General features: G+C 37.9%; 1 protein-coding gene across 1 annotated transcript in view; it reads left to right on the top strand.

Annotated features, from left to right (window-relative positions):
• LOC580332 (leucine-rich repeats and immunoglobulin-like domains protein 3) overlaps positions 1–18,171 on the top strand; it is a 67,351-nt gene that overhangs the window by 26,782 nt on the left and 22,398 nt on the right. The window contains exons 4-7 of the mRNA XM_030971969.1: positions 1,291–1,362; positions 3,079–3,153; positions 12,727–12,864; positions 15,432–15,575. Of these exons, the coding sequence (XP_030827829.1) occupies positions 1,291–1,362; positions 3,079–3,153; positions 12,727–12,864; positions 15,432–15,575 (429 nt within the window). The remainder of the gene's footprint in view (positions 1–1,290; positions 1,363–3,078; positions 3,154–12,726; positions 12,865–15,431; positions 15,576–18,171) is intronic.

The raw sequence follows: 18,171 nt of genomic DNA, 5'->3' as shown, positions 1-18,171 counted from the left end.
AACTTAGGCTTTCATTAAAGATGTTTTGACAACTTATCCATAAATGTGAATACTCACTAACTGTTTCATATCTCAGTGACAATATGGCCGCAGAATCCCTCCTTTTTTTGGGGGGGGGGGGGGGGGCTTGGACATTTTTTAGTAAAAGGTTATTGGTTTATTTAGTCAGGTGTGGTGGACTAAGGAGGACCATGGCATGGTGTGTTTGCTTCCCATTTTAATATCCCAAGACGTATGTGTGTGTGACCCTGTCCTGTTATTTGATGTTGAGAAAGACTGGCCCAGTCAGTGTGTGCTATGTGATAAAAAAGTGTGAAAATCGTGTGTTGGGTGGCACCTCGGAACAAGGCAAAACTAAGGTCTGTTTTCCAAAACACAATCAGATTAACGGCTGTTTGAACAGTGCTTGATATTTGCTCGCCAGTCATGTGACCGGGATATCTTGATTACTTATTACACATTGAAGGAAGATAGGGGCTCTTTACGAAAGCCATTTGTAAGACCGTTATCGTTGAACAGTTGATTATTCAGCTCAGTTCAAATCCCCATTATCACTTTTAAAACTTTATTTGAAAATTGTGAGGTAAACTGAAGGACAGTGTGATAAGCGTTTTTGTTTTATCTCTTAAATATTTCCTGCTATTGTACGGAAATTGGCAGAGGGTCAGAGAAGTGATTCTGGTGGATTTTTATATTTTGCTTAAGTTAAAAACTGAAAGGTCTTGAGTTACCGGGATCACATTTTAATCAATCATTTTGAGCCCATTTCAAGCATCATTCAAATATACCTATTTTGGGACATTTACATGATGTTGTTAAAAGGATGAAATAATTTATATTAAAAACTGTCACCAGGACTCAACACTAACATGTGCCTGGGACACATGGGTGCCAAAGATATTGGTCCGGACCCTCAACATTTCTAAATTTTTACAAAAGGCTCATGTATAAAGATATTAAACACTCAAATCCGGACACCCTTTCCAAACAGTCTGTGTGGAGCCCTGCTGTACAACTGAATAAAAGTACATGATAAGTTATGGTATACATTAGTCACTTAAATAAGTATAGGATGAAGCCACACATAAAGACATATTAATTAGTGACAAAGTCATCACCTCAATGCAGGCATGCTGCATGACACCTATTCCTTATGTATTGTAGCCATTTATAAAAATGAAGGCTAGTTCTTTATGATTTCATTAATTTGGATTATTATTCTTGTGAAAGAAAGAATGCTATCAATTTAGGTGATTAATTGATTTCCATCCTTTCTCTTGTTTCTTTCAGGGATCTTAGCTCCAACAAATTAAGACGATTGAACGCAAGCACTTTTGATGGCCTATCAAATCTTCAACAATTGTAAGTATTAAACTAAAAACTTGGAATACAACTTCAGGCTTGATATTATGAGATGACATATTCTATTCGATATACATTTGTGTCTTTGTGCAAAGAAAATATTGCATTGTGGTCTGAATTCTGAGAAAACATATTCTGGTATGTTTGATTTATTATGTACCCAGATGCAGAAAAAAGAAAGAAAAAAAATTGCCATAAAATGACTTCTGATGGCTCTATTCTGTATGGTACCCAAAATGAGTACCAACTACAGATGTTTTACTTCACGGTGGCATATAAATCATCATTGGATTGAAAGTTATTTAAAAAAAATGAAATTGAAAGTGTTATTTTACTGAGAGAGCACAGGAAAGGGGCCATTTTGCATTTCAATAATGTATATCTTCTCCACCATGAGTGATGCACAGTGAGACAGACCGTGAGACAGAAGGGATGTACCAACATTTTGGCACAGCCAGCCATACATGAAAAAAGGGCATACCAAATGTATATTGGTATTCCTAGACTCAAACTGTAACAACATTTATATTGTTTATTATCGTATAACGCGCCAGCTTAGATAATTCAACGTTTTTTTCTGACGATGATGAATGTAGCATTTGACCCATGCAGTCGTGGCTTACAACAAAGTTAACACGCTTTCCCTCCCCTCGCTCGCTAGCTCAACTTGCTTGCCTGCTTGTCACTCATTGGTTCTGATCACATATCTGTCGTGTTTGTATTGGGACAGTTCAGGCTGTTGCCCTCTCCTCTCCCTTGTTAGTCATATATCTCTCTTTTATTGCTCTCTCTATCTCTGTCTAAATTGGCTGGCAGAAAGTGATGGTGTATGGATGAACAGAGAAACGTATTTCGATGTTAATCTAGTAGAAACATGATAAAATAATAAATATCAATCAAATAGAAGGGATAAGGATTTAGTTTTGGCATACCCCAGTTGTCCTATTCATTTTTGTTTGTTCAATCTTCAGATTCTTAAAGTCTGGATTGAAATGAAGTAGATTGGATTGGTACTTGCAATATTTCTCATTTTCTAGGACATATTCCTTTATTAATATCATCCATTTAAAATAATTTGGCGAATATAACTCTGCCTCTTGATTTAAGGCTAAAGAGCACATCCGCCTCCCCACCCCCCATCCCATCCTTAGCGGCCGTGGTGATACCCCACCCTCCCTGGGTGCCCCAGCCACTCTTGTTTTCTCAAGTCCCCTGTTAGCTGGCAGCGGGGGCTTCAAGGTGTGAAAGTAACTCCCCTGGTGAGGAAGATTGCAAGAGGTCAAAGCAACAGGCCCTGTCATCGCAGGCATCATTTGAAACCCTGAATTGGAGTTGCCAATTTGAAGAGATGCCCTGGCGTGCCACTACTCATGGTTGGCAATGGCCATGTCCACGACCCCTCTAAAAAGAGATAATATTCGTGTGCTTGATGTTTTGATGTTATGAAAAATGATTTTACCTTTTCTTGAATATACATGTATATAGGGCTTACATGTAGGCCTACATGTTAAAGGAAATAATATTCCATACCTCTTACAGGGGAAAAAAGTTAAACTGAAGCTCTCTGAATGCATGTTCATAATCATTTCTTGGGTTACAAGAACAGCTTTATCTAAGCTACTAGAATAGAAATGTTTTTATCAATCTTGTTATGTCTACATGGTGTCAATGTTTACAGTATATATTTTGTATCTTCTCTTTCGTTCTTCTCTCCAGAAAATTGGCATCCAACAAACTGACATCTTTACCCATCCTCGGACCATCTGCGAGAAATCTGACTCAGTTGATATTGTAAGTACAGAATGGAATTTGAAATGAAAGAAATGCCACTCAGAAAACATTGAGTATCAATAGTATTCCTGTTATAGGATTTTTTTCAATGATGGTTTACAGGTATATCCTTATGTAGCAGAAATAAATAAATTGTGAAATAAGGAAGAGATTTTTTTCTAGGACAGAAGGAATGAACTATAGTGAACTTCTCGTGTGACAAAGAATCACCTGGTATGCTTTTCTTGAAAAGTGTAAGTGACCTACCTTTTTTCAAACGCAACAAGAAATGAAAGTGAACACCTTTGCTCAATTTTAAAAGAAACCAAAGAGAGACAATTTCCTGATTGCCAAGAAGCCACTTGAGACCAAAGTGTAGCTAACCTTCTTGATAGTGATATTTTGTAGGTGTGATATAAACATCGAAGGAAGTTAGTTCTTGAAAGTGATATGATGTGGTATACGGGACCAATCAACTGTATGTCCTGTCTTCCTGATTTAGCCCAATTATAAGCAGGATGTTTAAATGACTGACACAGTGCAAATGGGGTTAAAGAAATAAAAGGAGATAATATTGTAACTGAGAAGTTTGTGATTTTTTATTTCATTATTGGAGACATAGTCATATTTACAAATGATATCACCTTGTGATATTTATGGTTCTGATATGAGGGCTTCTTTTACACTGATTTTTTAAATTTTATGTAATGAATGTTTAATTTTAATGCAGCAATGAAAATACTGATTAGGTGTTGTGTTTCCTTTTAAAAATAAATTGTCTCCAGCAACATATTTTTCGCAACAGACTTTAGAAATGGGGAAATTGAATTGAAGATGTAAGTTAGTAAAAGTTTATCATACACCAAGCCTAAAAAGACAGTATTAGTGGAGTTCAAATTTAGATCGTCATAGAGATATTTCTACAGTGATTAACACACACAATTCAAAATGAAGGTGAGTTTTTGCTCTATTAACTGGTCACATCTCCACGGCATGAATCATCCTGGCTGGAGTGAAATTGCCTTTCTATTGAGAAATTAGCAATATTTATATGGAGAGAAATCCATAAAGATGGAGCAATCTCTCTTTGTGGCTCACTAGTCTAGTGATAACTCTCTCCGACCATGATGGGCAACTCATCGCTCCTCATGAATGAATTGATGTTGTCTATTAATCATCTCGCAAATCAGGAAGCCATCAGTTACGTCTTTCATCTCCCGTCCCAGTCCCAAGGTGCCCATTCATTTATACTCCATAGTCCCAGTGCATACTCGTTTATTCTTGATGAGGTCTTTGGTAGGTTCTCGTCGTTGCGCCCGCACCTCGTTATGGCTCGTAACTAATTGGACAACCCACAGAGAGGGGAATGCAGCGAAGGAGAGGTACACTTGCACCCTGCCATTCTACGCACAAAATCTGTTAATGATGTATGAACTCTCATTACCAAAAAATTGTCTTGCTCTGTAGCATCAGACATTGATGACAGGCAGATTAAGAATGTCATGAATTTCAATTACTGAGCGTGATACTCGCTACAAATCATTTGATTCATTCATGCAGCCGTGTTGAAATCGATAAATATTGGAGAATTGGTGAATCAGAGAAAAAACGTATTAATGTTGACCCAGATCCATGATAAAACAGTATGACCCAGTTGTCAAAACCATTTAGGAAGTGATTAGAATATATTATAAGATTCTAGTCTCTCATTCATAATTCACTGTCCCTTATTTAATTGATTTCTTTTTGTTTCATTTTCTGGATTTGTTGAAGTGCTGACCTACATGTACATGTACATGTACATGTGTTGTATGATCTATTTAGAAATTTATAATGCCTCTCCTCCATTTTAAATGTAAGTTCTTCAATTATTAGGCATGTTTATTTATTTACTTTTGTGCAGGGGGTTCTTTCTTTAAATTCTCAAATCCTAATGGTTGAGCTAAAATGGCATTGTACACTGAGAGACAACATTAGCCTATTTCTTACCCCTTTTTGGTCCTCAACTACATTATACATTAAATTGTCTTACTACTAAGAGGGAGCCCTGCACTGGCTCTGCTCATCCATTTTCAAGGTCTGTAGGCTACTTGGGTGGATGGTTGGATGCAGCCTTGATGCAATATAAATCTTGATCACATCATTACATTCCCAAATTTCCTCACATAAATTCCAGTGGGCAGGACTTCAAAGGCACTGAGTGTTGTAAATTGAACATCCAAGGTTTGTGAGAGGGCCATAAATGATTTTATTTCACTATCCTCCTGCTAAATCCCACCCCCCCTCGCTCTACCTCCCCCACCCCCCCCCCCCCAAAAAAAAGAAATGCTCGATAAAATATTGATTCAAAATTTTCAGATACGAAAATTATACTTTTTCCAGGACACTATTGTAAGAGGACATAGATATCTGCCTAATGTTGGTGCAATTTTTTATTTTGAAGCCAACCTAAAATTCTTCATATATTGAGCCCTTACTTGCAACCTGACTTTACTTACATCGTTAACTCCTTATCATAGAAAAATCAAGAGAAAGAGTGAGATATGTATTTTTAATAGGAATATTCGGGCAAATGAAGTATGCTTGGGGCTTGAACCAACATTGGTTGCCTTGCCCTCCTGCATCATGCACAAGGACGAGGCAAGACCAACACAGTCGTGTGTACAGGAGTACCTTGGTTTGACCATCAATTAAAACAGGGCTTCAGGGTACACTCTAGATCCAAGACTGTCACTCATCTCATACCCCTTTGACTAAATAACAGGACCCTGTTTGAACTAGGCTCCCCTGCCTGATGGAAAATAAAGAACAAGAAACGTTCCTGACCTCGTGTCTCAGGCAAATTTTGTTGTTCTCCCCCGTTTCTTTCTCATAAGCAATGGAATTGACCCCTCTTGCTTGGCAGCAGGAGGAATTACCTTGTGGTAGGCTACATTTACTACAGAGACTTGTTTATGATGATGGGTGGATTTTTTAAAAGTTGTAGGTGTATGCCTTGGTTAGGTTTTCAACAAGAAATTTTAATGATATTTCATACAAGGTTTATAGGAACTTTATTAACTTCTTGTGGGGTATCTGTGTTTTCACCATGCATGCAGTGTATCCATACAGGATCACTGTTCTGTAATAGGAAGATGTACAACTGCCCACACATTGTCATTGATATTTATCTATCTTTAGCATTTCTCCTCAGTGCTTTCATCAATCATTTCTTTTGGTTGTTTAAATACACGGATTAATTTAATTTAGAGGTTTTAACAGATACTATAGATTAAACATTTGCCAGAATGTTTAACAGTTTGTGATGAAAATTAGAGTCGAAACTGTTAATGAATAGGTTTTGGAATTAAGATCTTAAGCTGTACATTTGCCTGTCAAATTGATGACTTTAAAATTCTGTGTATTTCATAACATTATACATTCAAAATCCCCAAAGTGTCTTGCTATATATGCAGCCCTTCTATGACATATGGTATCTTGAGATCTTCAGATGGCTGCAAGCAGTTCCTTCAGGAGTGAATGACCTCCTTATAATTGAAAGCGAAAGGTGTGCTGAGAGGGAAGAAAAACATTCCATATGTGCCGAAAGGAAATTGAATCTCGGTGGTCGCGAAGCAGGGCTAGGTAGGAGAATGAATACCCTGGCCTGTCTCTTTGATGTCCTACACCCTCATCCAAAAAACGTGGTGTAAAGCGAACACCTGAGCAATCTGGTATCCTCATTAGAGAGACGCTAGGTGATGAAAGCGTTTTAGTCGGGATGAACTCTCGTTCTCGTTCCCAAAGGATTAGACAAGTAGCGAGAGAGATAGGCCTCTACAGCTATGAATTTGCATGGGAGATGCTAAGTTAGGCAATGAATTTTAGATTAATCTTGAGATTAAAAATTAAAGAAATTTATATGGACATTGTGCAGTACATCTCTGAAACTGGGAGTAGGCCTAGATGAAATAGTTTGTCATAACTGTTGATATTATTCCCATACGACTGGAGATTTCCGAATTCGATAATCTCCATCATGAATAAAATATTGGGCATAGGCGGGAATGTGATAGGCTCCAGCTCCATGACAATCCAGCCATGTTTTTACTCTCAATCCCCGTATCCAGAAGACCGGAATGTATATAGCGAAACTTATCTTGCGGTAGGAAACAAAAGGGGGGTGATCTCATCCATGTAATTCCCTTGTTTAGGATGAAAACAGAAGGTGTTTATGGATACCACATGAAGTCAACAATCTTCAGGTTAGTGTTGAGAAAGAAGGTGCGCTGGAGAAATCTGGTCATTAGCCTTTAGTCTACCTGTACCAGACTAGCCCTTTCGCATTCATCTCGTAAAAATGCTAGAGAACGTGCAAAACTTCAAATTATCTTGGTAGTGTATTTTTATGAATGATTTTAGTTTTATGCTTCCTTATGTTGAACAAAAGCAGGCAAGCATATATTCATATCATAGTAGGCATAAAATATACACTGAATGACAAATTTTTAGTAAAGCTATAAATTGTTAGGCCTCCTTAATTGAGAATATTTGTGCTTCGGGTTAGTCAAACTATGTATGATTTTATAAGAATGGGTAAAGCCATTGCTGTTTTGGTAGTGTTGATTTGGTTTGAAATTTAAAAATTAAAGGAAAGTAAAGTTGAAAGACATCATCTTTGTTATATATTTTGAAGACTAAGTCGATGTTCAAGTTGACCTGATATAACCTCTTTTCACACATGAGGTGCCTGTAGAAATGAAGATTGTAACCCCTCCAAGAGGTACTCCCTAATAAGTGACTGAAAAGACCCAAAATGTGTGAACCTGTATCAGTCCCGTACCATTGGGATTGGTGTGAGGTCATTGCCATTTCAATATGGGAACCCACTCAAATCAAAGTCATATCTATTTCTGTGAATGCAGTGCAAATGGATATTCTTGATATCCACTCTGTTTTGCAGCTGAATTTAAATCAATGATTGTGACCCCCCTCCCCCCTTAAACACCTGTACTCATGAATTTGTATTTATGGCACGATTCGCGGACGGTGCTCAATGCTGCCTTTCTAATTATTTAAGGTGGATACTTTCTTTCGGATTTGCAATTAGGTATGATGGATGCATATACCTGTAATGTGAGATGAGTTAGAGGAAGGGATGGTGGCATAATAATGGGTGATTTTAGCCCATGTTCTAGTGTCCATTCCCAGTGCCTCTCCCTTGCATTGCCCAACACTGTGACTAACCTTCAGTGGTCGTTCACTCACTCAGCACTGGCGTTTTCCCTTCAAGTGCCCTGTTTGGAGTGTGTCATTCAGTGCGGGATTGAATAATGCATGAGTGCTTCTCAAAAGCACCCCATAACCTCCGACCTTTGTATTGGCCAATTGGCCAATTGGATGGGGGCTGTGTGAAACACACAAAAGGTGATTTGCTTTCATGGTTCTTCGGAGGTGAGAATGTGGCAGGCTAAATTATGTCTTTGTGCCGATCAAAACGTTGGCGATCAAAACAACTGAATAGGGAGTGACCTCTCTCCTCCTAAAGCCTTCCTTTCAGAACCGTTTGCGAACATGAAAAGTTGTTGTGTGCGCTACCTTGGAACGGAGCGCTGCCTGGGCCCATTGCTGCCATTCTCAACGATTTTATGTCGACATCATAAATTATTCACTCCTTGGAGCAATTTGTCTCATTGACTTTCAAACGACATGTATGTTATGCAGGGCCTGGTGCCTGAGTGAATGAAGCAGTGATTACACACCTCTATGTAGGCATAGCAGGGTCACTCTTGGATGAGGCACAAGATATTCAAGCAGGCTTCTCAACGACCATGAATAAAACAAAAACAAAACTTTGCCTGGGAATAAAACATGGGCAAACACATCATCAGGCTTTTTATCTTGAGAATGACTGGGATTTCTTTACTCCCATTTTATCCTCTTTCGTTTTACCCTGCCCTCCTCTTCTCTTGTCTCTTGAGAGCATTTTCACACAAGGCCCATGGTTTACAATTTCTCTCTTGCATTTATTTCTACCGTGATTTCCAACCTGTCACCCACTGCTACATCTACCTTTTTTAATCTTTATTTTGCTGCATTTATGTAGATCAGTTGCTTATAACTTTTTGTAAGACTAAGAAAATATGCAAAATGTCAGTTCCTTTTGTATCTCAAAGTGACTGTTAAACTGTGGGACTACTAAACATATAGCTCGTAATAGAATTTGACTTACAATTTTAATTGCTTAATTGCATATGACGAAGGGTTACGTTGTAAAGGTTTGTTAAGATATATATCTTCATATTCTATCCAATTTTCATAAGCATATTTATGCATACATATATTTGTTATCCAAAGAAAGAGAAAAGAAAATGCCAATGTACTGCTGAATGTATACATGCATTGCGGCACTGCCTGTCCTCTTTCCCCCAATCCCCTGTATTGGGTCCCTCTCAATTCCAAACACACTTTATCACAATGAACTTTACATTGGAGTGGGAGGTTCTCCTAAATGGGCAAGATCACTCTTCTGTCCTCCACTCCTCATTTCCTATCCCATTCCCTACTGCAACCCCACAGCTCTTCTATCTACTCTGCTCTTGTCGGGGACTCATTTTGCATCCTCCCCATTTGGCTGTTTTATTCCGCCCATTGCCTTGACCCAGCTTTTAGTAGGACTCTCCTATTTGTGTTCATTGACGGTGCTGATTGATGCTTATTGGAGAAGACATATCTTCCTCAAGGAAGGCTATGTGTTGTTCCTGAGTGCTGCCCGGTGAGATGTGCTTCATCATTGCGCTTTCTACACTTTAAAACTTGAAGTGAAAGCACTGCTGGACATTACTACTAGGTGTACACCCTCCCTTTCATTTGTTGAGGTACAGGACAGATTGAGATTTTTCATTAGAATGATTGGGAAGTGAGAGGGGGTTATAGTGGGTCAAAGTCAGATTTTTAAGTTAATTTTGATTGTTCATTTGGTTAATGGAATTCTGTGTTCTTTGCCCATTACATGTTTGTAAATTGAAATTCAAGAGAAGTTTTGAGAATATTTAGTTTCCCATTGTCATGTTGTACATTATATGGATTTGTGAAACAGGCTTGGTTTGAACTTGTTTCATATAGACTACATGTAGTGTATGATATGAATTAAAACGCTGTTAAATAGCGTGATTAACAAGTTTCCCCATTAGGTATGAAAGGGATTAGAAGTTTAGATCCACCTAATGGTATTCCCTCCACCCGCGGATCTTTATCTAGCCTTGTCAGCTCCTCTGAGTCACACGTCCTAGGCTCTTTGCAGGGGCACCACTTTGCTTAGCACCATCTGACTTTAACCCATCCACTCTGCACCCTACACTTCCATTGTCCCTCTACATACAAAGTCAAGTAGATGTATGTAACATTGCTTCGATAAAGCATTGAGGCACTTTGAACGTCAGAACCCTGGACCTGTTATAGAGGAAAATCTCATTTCCACTCTTTCATTATAGGCTTATGATAACAAGATTCAATGCCTATGCCAAGATTTGCTTTGATAGAATGTTGTGACTAGTGTCCCTGATCCATTCCTCTTATATTTTAGAGCCGATACAGAAAACTTTCTTTGGTTGGGCCTTGTGGGGAGGGGATCATTACATGTAGTTTAATCTTATAATAGTAATACCAACCTTAAGATTGAGTAGGCAATTTGTGTTCAAGAATCATTTTGCTTGAGAAAGTCCATAAGAGTGGATGAGAGCTGTAATTTGTCTGTGGTTGAAGACTAATCTTCAGGTGCAATGACACACCTTGTTAACGATGATCAACTTTTTTATTTTTCTGGCGGCATCTGTGAGAGTGATGCAGCATTTTTCGGCGCTTGTGTTAAACAGCTATTAGCCGGGTTGTCAGTAGACGGTGTTGGAAGTTCAAAGATTCACATATAATAATAATAGCTAGACAAAATTCCAGACGACATGTATTCCCCTCATGAGGGAATGTGAACAATTGCATTCCAGTTCTAGAAAAGATGAGTTAAATTGATAAGACGCTTGATAATGAAAACAAGTCTCATATATGAATTTACTCAGTGGCGTGTGACAAAGTTCATGTACATATTATTGTAGGGTCACATATTCTTAACCCATTGAGTGCATGAACCATGTAGTCCCTGTATTAAGCCTGTGCGAATGAGAGAATTTAGTAGTTAACCGGTTAGTAGCCGATTCTTGAAGTCTGGCTACAAACTGGTGTGTGATTTTTATGATTTCCTTTCCATGCAAATAGGCATAGGTAGTACAAATAGAAAAGGATCCGATAGGCCTATCCCATTTTACCATTCTGTACGAAAACCCTGACATATTTCTTCAGTTCATCATTGGGAAATTCTAAAAACATTGTTTTAATCTGATGAGCATCTACTCTAGTATGTACCGGGTATGATATAATCTGCTAAAGGAAATCTTGTAGACACGGGAGGGGGAATGCACTTTGGATGACACCAGAAGCAGCGCCCTCGTCTGCCCAAAACTTGTTATCGGTGATGATGAGCTGGCTTGAAGTAAATGCGAGGAAGCTTAGTCAGATTCAGTTGTCGTCACTTTGTTTACATCAATAAGTAAAAAGAGAGCTAAAGGTGGTAGGCCCATAGTGAAGTAGGATTTCTCAAAACTGATGGACTCGTTAAGTTTCCTGTTTGTCACATTCATGCTATAGGGTTTGTAATTTGTGGGGTAGTTCTGTTATATAAGGGCTATATTTTAATTTTCCTGTTACATTCATAAGTAATTTCATGAATATATACAAGGAGAAATTTGAATGGAAATGTGGATATGAAATATGGAAAGATAAAATATATGTTACCACAACTTAATTTGAAAGTCCAAAATGATTTAAAAATTAAAGTGAGAAAAAAAAAACTTTTCATGATTTTTATGTAACATACTTAAGGTGTATTTTCAGTGACTTTTGCAATAGGCAAAAATTATAACTACAACAGTTACATTTTAAAATTTGTGTTTTGTACCATTTTCCCATGACTTTCACAATTTGTTTTTAATGGGAAAACATCTATAATAAGATATATGTTAACTAAAAGAGGAAAAAGGTAGAAGGCTTGATTTTATTTGAGAAATTTTGAAGGATGATCACTTCATATCAGTGATTAGTGGATTACAATTTGTCATCCGGTGATAATTCGAATCACTAATCCTTTTAATCCCACCACCTAAATTCACTTTCTCTTGCACTCCATGGGAATGAGTTGTGGCTGTTGATGATAAATACATTTGAATTAAGTACTCTACGGCTCAAGCTTTTCAGAGTAGATTTGATAGTAGGACAAAAATGTAAATGTCATTTACATTAAGTGATTATGAGACAGTATTAATCATTTCTAAGTTTGTTATTAGTACTTTCTTTTAATTTGATATTTGATTTGGAGAAGAAAAAATCATGGTAGATATGAGGGGGAAGTATTTTTTTTTTGTTTATTACATGTTGGTTTCATTTTTTAACGCAAGAAATTCCCAACTGGTACCAATCTTATTTGCAATGATGATGATGCTGGAAAATACTGTATCAAGTTTTGATTTAGATGACCATATAATGTTTCTTTGCTTTTTGTTTTTTCAGACATCACAATCGGATAACAAATATCAGTCCAGCAGCACTTCGTGGCCTGACGTCATTACGAACCCTAGATCTGAGCTACAATCGTATCGGCCATCTGCGGACGGACACCTTCCCGACAGACAATCGGCTCCAATTCCTGTAAGCAACGTTTAAGGTTTTGATCAAAGACAAAAGAAAATGCAAAATAGAGATCTGAACATGTAGTGATGTGAAAAAGATAAAAGAAGAAGAAGGGTGAAACAGAAATCTGAACTTTAATGATCTATAAAAGATCCTGGGTTTGGTTTTAAGGCCACTTTTATTAATAGTAAGTCTTGAATTCATTTCTGAATTTCCTTGTAACTGCTTAGTCACTCATTGGGTGAAGAAAAGAAAACATCAGGTTATTTTGTTTAATCCAAGGAAAATAGCAGAACATTTTATAAGTGTTCTTGGCCTTCACAATGTTGCTTTCATAAAACTTTTTGTCAGGAGTATTATTTAATTGAAATTGTATTTCGATTGAATAAGGGTGAAATTGTTTCTTCACAGTTTCTGAATTCATTTGGGGACAAATGCACATTTCTCACGGGCAAATTTGTATTCAAACTAAAGTAGGGTTTACAAATCAAATCAAATAACTGTAACCCTCTTCCGTACATGGAACGTCGTATAACCTAGGGGTGCCTTTTAGCATGTCTCACCTCTCGCTAGCTTCCAATCCATTTTTATATTTACTCGTCTTCACCTTCTTCCATTCTTGTAAATTGGAGTGCTGTTTCATCCTCTAGTGGGGATTAGTAGGCTAACAAAGGTAGAGATGCGCATCACCCATTTCCGATTCGTAATGGATTAAAACATTTGGCGCTCTGCAACTGTTTGTATAAGACCCGTATTCGGTGACAAGTGTTTTAACTTTCCCCGAGGGGTGGTAGAAATCGTGATTACTGTTTTCAGGTTAATTCCAGCTCCTCCAAACTTGATTGAAATAAAGAGATTAGAATTACACGTGAACAGTGGGAAATGAAAGGAGATTTCTAGAAACTATAGATAGATTCTGTCCTCACGTTGCTTTTAATTTTGAGAATTGGATGTGCAGGAATATTGAAAGGGTTGATTCGGATGTGGTATTTAAGATTTTCTGAGCAAATTCTCAATTCAGATTGAATATAAGCGCTTAAAAAACCTCATGAGATTAGATAAAAAAAATGTAGTTGAAGTACTTCAGCAATATTCTGATATGAACCTTGTTTAAAATTTAATCATGAAAACAACAATTCTTTAAAAGAGAACAAAAACACTAATTTTCATTGTTGACATACATTTATATAACACAACACATGTACATACAGTTCAAATTAAAAAACATTAATTTTAAACTGGCTAGTTTATTTCTTCATCTAAACTCGCTGAGAGCCCGGTTTTTGTGCCATAATCTGAGGAGCTGACCAAATTCATTAAAGGGTAGTCCAGGGGATAGCAGGATAATACCTGAGGCAAGTGGGTTAGAAAGCCCAGGCAGGCAGGCAGGCAAGATTGATGTACTGCAGGAAAAGAAGCTTTGCCTGTGCTGACAGCAGTGTATCAGACTAATGTCAGCAATATTTTGGACCGACAAGAAAATGATGTCCTCCCATCAAATCCCCCAAAAGCATCCAGGTATTTTCCAGTAGTTTTGGTAGATGGTTGGAAACTGAACATTGAGAGGCTATTGATGTTAGAAATGTATTGTTATTACTAGATTTAGAAATCAACAAATCAAATATGTTTTCAGTGTATCTGTATTCTGTGATTAGACGGGAGGAGGGTAGTTGCCACATCTTGACAGGTTACTTTTCATTAATCAAAATGGACCTCACTAATACAGTACAATGTAACTCACATATTCTTTAATGCAACCCATTTGCGTAAATGCATAAGAACATGCGGATGTGCATTAGGCCTGAACTGCATAGGACATGATTTCTTCGGTCGTGGCCATTCTTTACCTGACTGGGACCGGATGAGTGATGGCGCAGGGTTAAGACGATTGTGGCATCACAGAGTGGTGGAAAGGGGGTTACGTAGCCTAACGCGGGGCATGCAGGCTGTGGTGATACTAATTAAAGTGGTTGCGGTGAGCACAGGGTTAGGGATGACGATGTAGATGATGATGATGATGGTGGTGGTGGTAGTGGAAGGCTGCTTGATGGAGGGATGAGGGGGTAGAGTGAGGTGTCTAATGGATGATGACAGTAGCTTTCTGGCAAGGTCATTGAAGTGGTCATGTATCTGTTGATGGTTTACTGGCTGGAAATGACCATGTTGACATTATCATACTGCAATGACCATCAAGGTGGAATGATTGCACATTGACAATGCACAAGGAAAACAGACGAAAGAGTGATTAGATTGGCATGTCCAATAAAATGGAGCCACAATTAAAAATGAATAAAAATGCGTTATTACATGCCCCTTCGCTAACCCAGTGCCATAAAATTGCAAGAAAGTCAAGATTATAGCTTCAGTCCGAAAACAAAAATAACAATTGTGCAGATTCGTGTTCTCTTATCCAATGAAAGCTTATTTTAAAATTGGAATTCGTAAACTGTTATTTATTTATTTCTGTTCTTTTTTCCCTTCATATTCCTGCCCCTTCTTCTTTCCTTTCTCTAACTCTCTCTCTCTATCTCTCTCTCTCTTTCTTTCTCCTACTGCTATCTGCCATCTTTTTCCTGCCATGACAGGCTGTTGGAGAACAACCGGATCAGCACACTACAGCAGGGATGCCTCAATAACCTTCGTTCCTTGGAGATCCTCAAGCTCAACCGTAACCGCATTGCATCGCTACCCCGTGATCTCTTCACCCACCTTGAGAGTCTGAACCTCCTGTAAGTACACCGCCCCTCTCTACTAACTGCATTGAAAAAGAAGGGATCTTTTAAAGCCCCACTGTACTTCTTGTAGCTACTTGCACCCTCTATATAGCAAACAATGTATAATCAGTGACCATTGGTCCCCCATGATCCTCTTTTTGTACGTTAATTGAGAGCTGAGTTGATGAGATGGCCACCTGTCAGTGACCTCGCTGGATGGTCTAATCCCTTCTGGCAGAACTAGTACAGACGGACTTTAAATTGTTTTTGATGGACTTGTACTATGGAGAGACCTTATAGGGAGCTGTTACATGAACTCATCCTTTCCAGTAGCCTATGATACACTAATTTCCCTCCTTGAAACACCTATTTTTTCAACCCCCTATCCCTCGTCCCTCATATTGCTTTGTTCCATGTAGATACTTGCATGAATCTTTACTACAGTGTAGTCACTAATCTGTACAATAATTGATCATCTGTTTGGGGTGTTGAGTGATAACTGGAAGCTTGTAATGACCTGCGACTAGCTTTGGGTGGCGTGCCTATGGATACTTGATGAGCAAAACAACAATTGATTTTTAATTCCTTTGAAATTGTTTTCCTGAAATGTTTATTCAACCCTATCCCAGCTGTCTGTCTCCTAATTAGCTTGAAAGTCTTGCCAAACCTTTCCAATTAAGTTACGTAATACATTTTACCTTGTGAAAACCTGTCATTCCTGGAACGACGAGTAAACCTTCATATAGTGTATTAGAAAAACTACAACGCAAAGTCGTTCATCTTTGGATCTAGTTTGGAATAGCCAACTGAAAGTGCATGGCCCCTACAATTGTGCAGAATCTCCCAAGTGATATATTGGAAATATTAATTTAGAAGCCATCATATATATATATATATCCAGAGGTCAAATTGTAGTATTCCAGATCTGCATTCATTTGTAAATATATTGTAGCTTTGAAACAGAAATTATTCCCAATGATTGTAATTCAACCAAATTTAAAGATATTTATTATTATTTATCAAGAAGCTTAATATTTTCCCTTTATCATCTGATGATGACAGTCTTATCTCTAGTAAAAACAAATCAGAGTAATAACAATTAATTACAATAAAATTTAAGCTTCAAGAGAAGTGTTAATCATTCGCTTGTATTTCATCACATGGCAGATTTTTACGAGCCAACTGGAATAATAGGAAGGGAGATTGCTCATGTCTCCTCTACAATTATTTATTACGTAACATCAAGGAAATGCTTTCACATAAGTCACCCTTACTGGACAGGCAGACTGCGATCCTTTCCTTTCCCTTGGCTTAGATAGTTTTTTTTTTTTTTTTTACTTTCTTTTTGTTTGTGTAATGTGTCAATTGATTTCTGCGGTGCTTAGAATGAAAATGTTCATGAAAATCAATGTTATAGTCTTTATTACAGTACATGGATCTTTCTAGATGTTAAATTCAATATCTCAAAATGGTAAACAAAACTTCCATTCTCATGAATGTATCCTAGAGATATTTGTAGAGTTTCACAGTAAATGATATCCAGTGGGCAAATATACAAATGATGAAGTAACTGGTTTTGTTAATGGTGTCGTTTTGATTCAGGTAGACTATGTGAGGAAACATAAATGGAATTCTCAATATGATTGCTTGCATTACTTTTCTGCACTTCCAGCAAGGGCCAATGGGAAAAATAGTGTGAAACAACAGACAGGAGAGGAAAAATCACTCAACTTGGAGTTCCGATGACAGTTTGAAATGTCACGGCTATCGGGCACGTCTCCCCCCCCCCCCTCCCTTTGTTGCTTTTGTTGTTGCCCCCATCACTTATTTTGTAAGCCTATACGCAGCCTTCTCTCCTGAGCACAGGGAAATGAGACATGTACCCATTCCATTTGGCAGCAAAACCTACAAGTTGTGAATTCACTTTTCATGACATCATGCCAAGTTGTCATGGTTTCCTCTTGTCCAAATCATTAGTCTGATATTCAGCCACACTGGAATCCGTATTCTTGTCCTGTCTCGGATCCAACTTGCTGTTTCTTCTCACCACCAACTTAACAGTGATTGCTGTCTTAAAATTGATCTTGATTCATTTTATTTACTATACAAGCATAATTACAACACAAGTAGGCTGCTCGATCAATTCCCATACTTGGGGACCAATTTTTCTAAAGAGCCAAAAAGTAAAAAAAGAGTTCATGTTTATCAAACATCCGATTAACATTGTTGTGGGTCCCATCTTAAGATTTTATAGCTGTTGCTTAGGAAGTCACAACAAGTAACTCACTTCCAGTGCATGGCCACGTAATTGTAGTCTCGGCCACCAAGGAACCATTTGTCCCACCTAAGTCCTTTGTGAAACCCCCCAAGATCATCATGAACATTATTATGAGGTAATGCATTCTCTAATAAGGACTGGATAGAAAGATAAGGGGAGAAATCTCTATCCCGCAAGATTTACAGAGGATGGCTAACACATATTTGTGTTGCTTTCACGATGTGTCTTGAACATGGGGATGTGCGCCCAGCTCTCAACTTGGAAGGGGAAATTATTCAATTTTCAGTGTCTCCATGATGATAAGTGTTGAAACAAGGTGTCTGATGAAGAAGG

Source organism: Strongylocentrotus purpuratus, unplaced genomic scaffold (assembly GCF_000002235.5).
Source record: "Strongylocentrotus purpuratus isolate Spur 01 unplaced genomic scaffold, Spur_5.0 spur5_scaffold_6, whole genome shotgun sequence".
NCBI classification, from domain to species: Eukaryota; Metazoa; Echinodermata; class Echinoidea; order Camarodonta; family Strongylocentrotidae; genus Strongylocentrotus; species Strongylocentrotus purpuratus.
The sequence above is the reverse complement of the archived record's forward strand: the minus strand, read 5'-3'. Positions and strand labels throughout refer to the sequence as shown.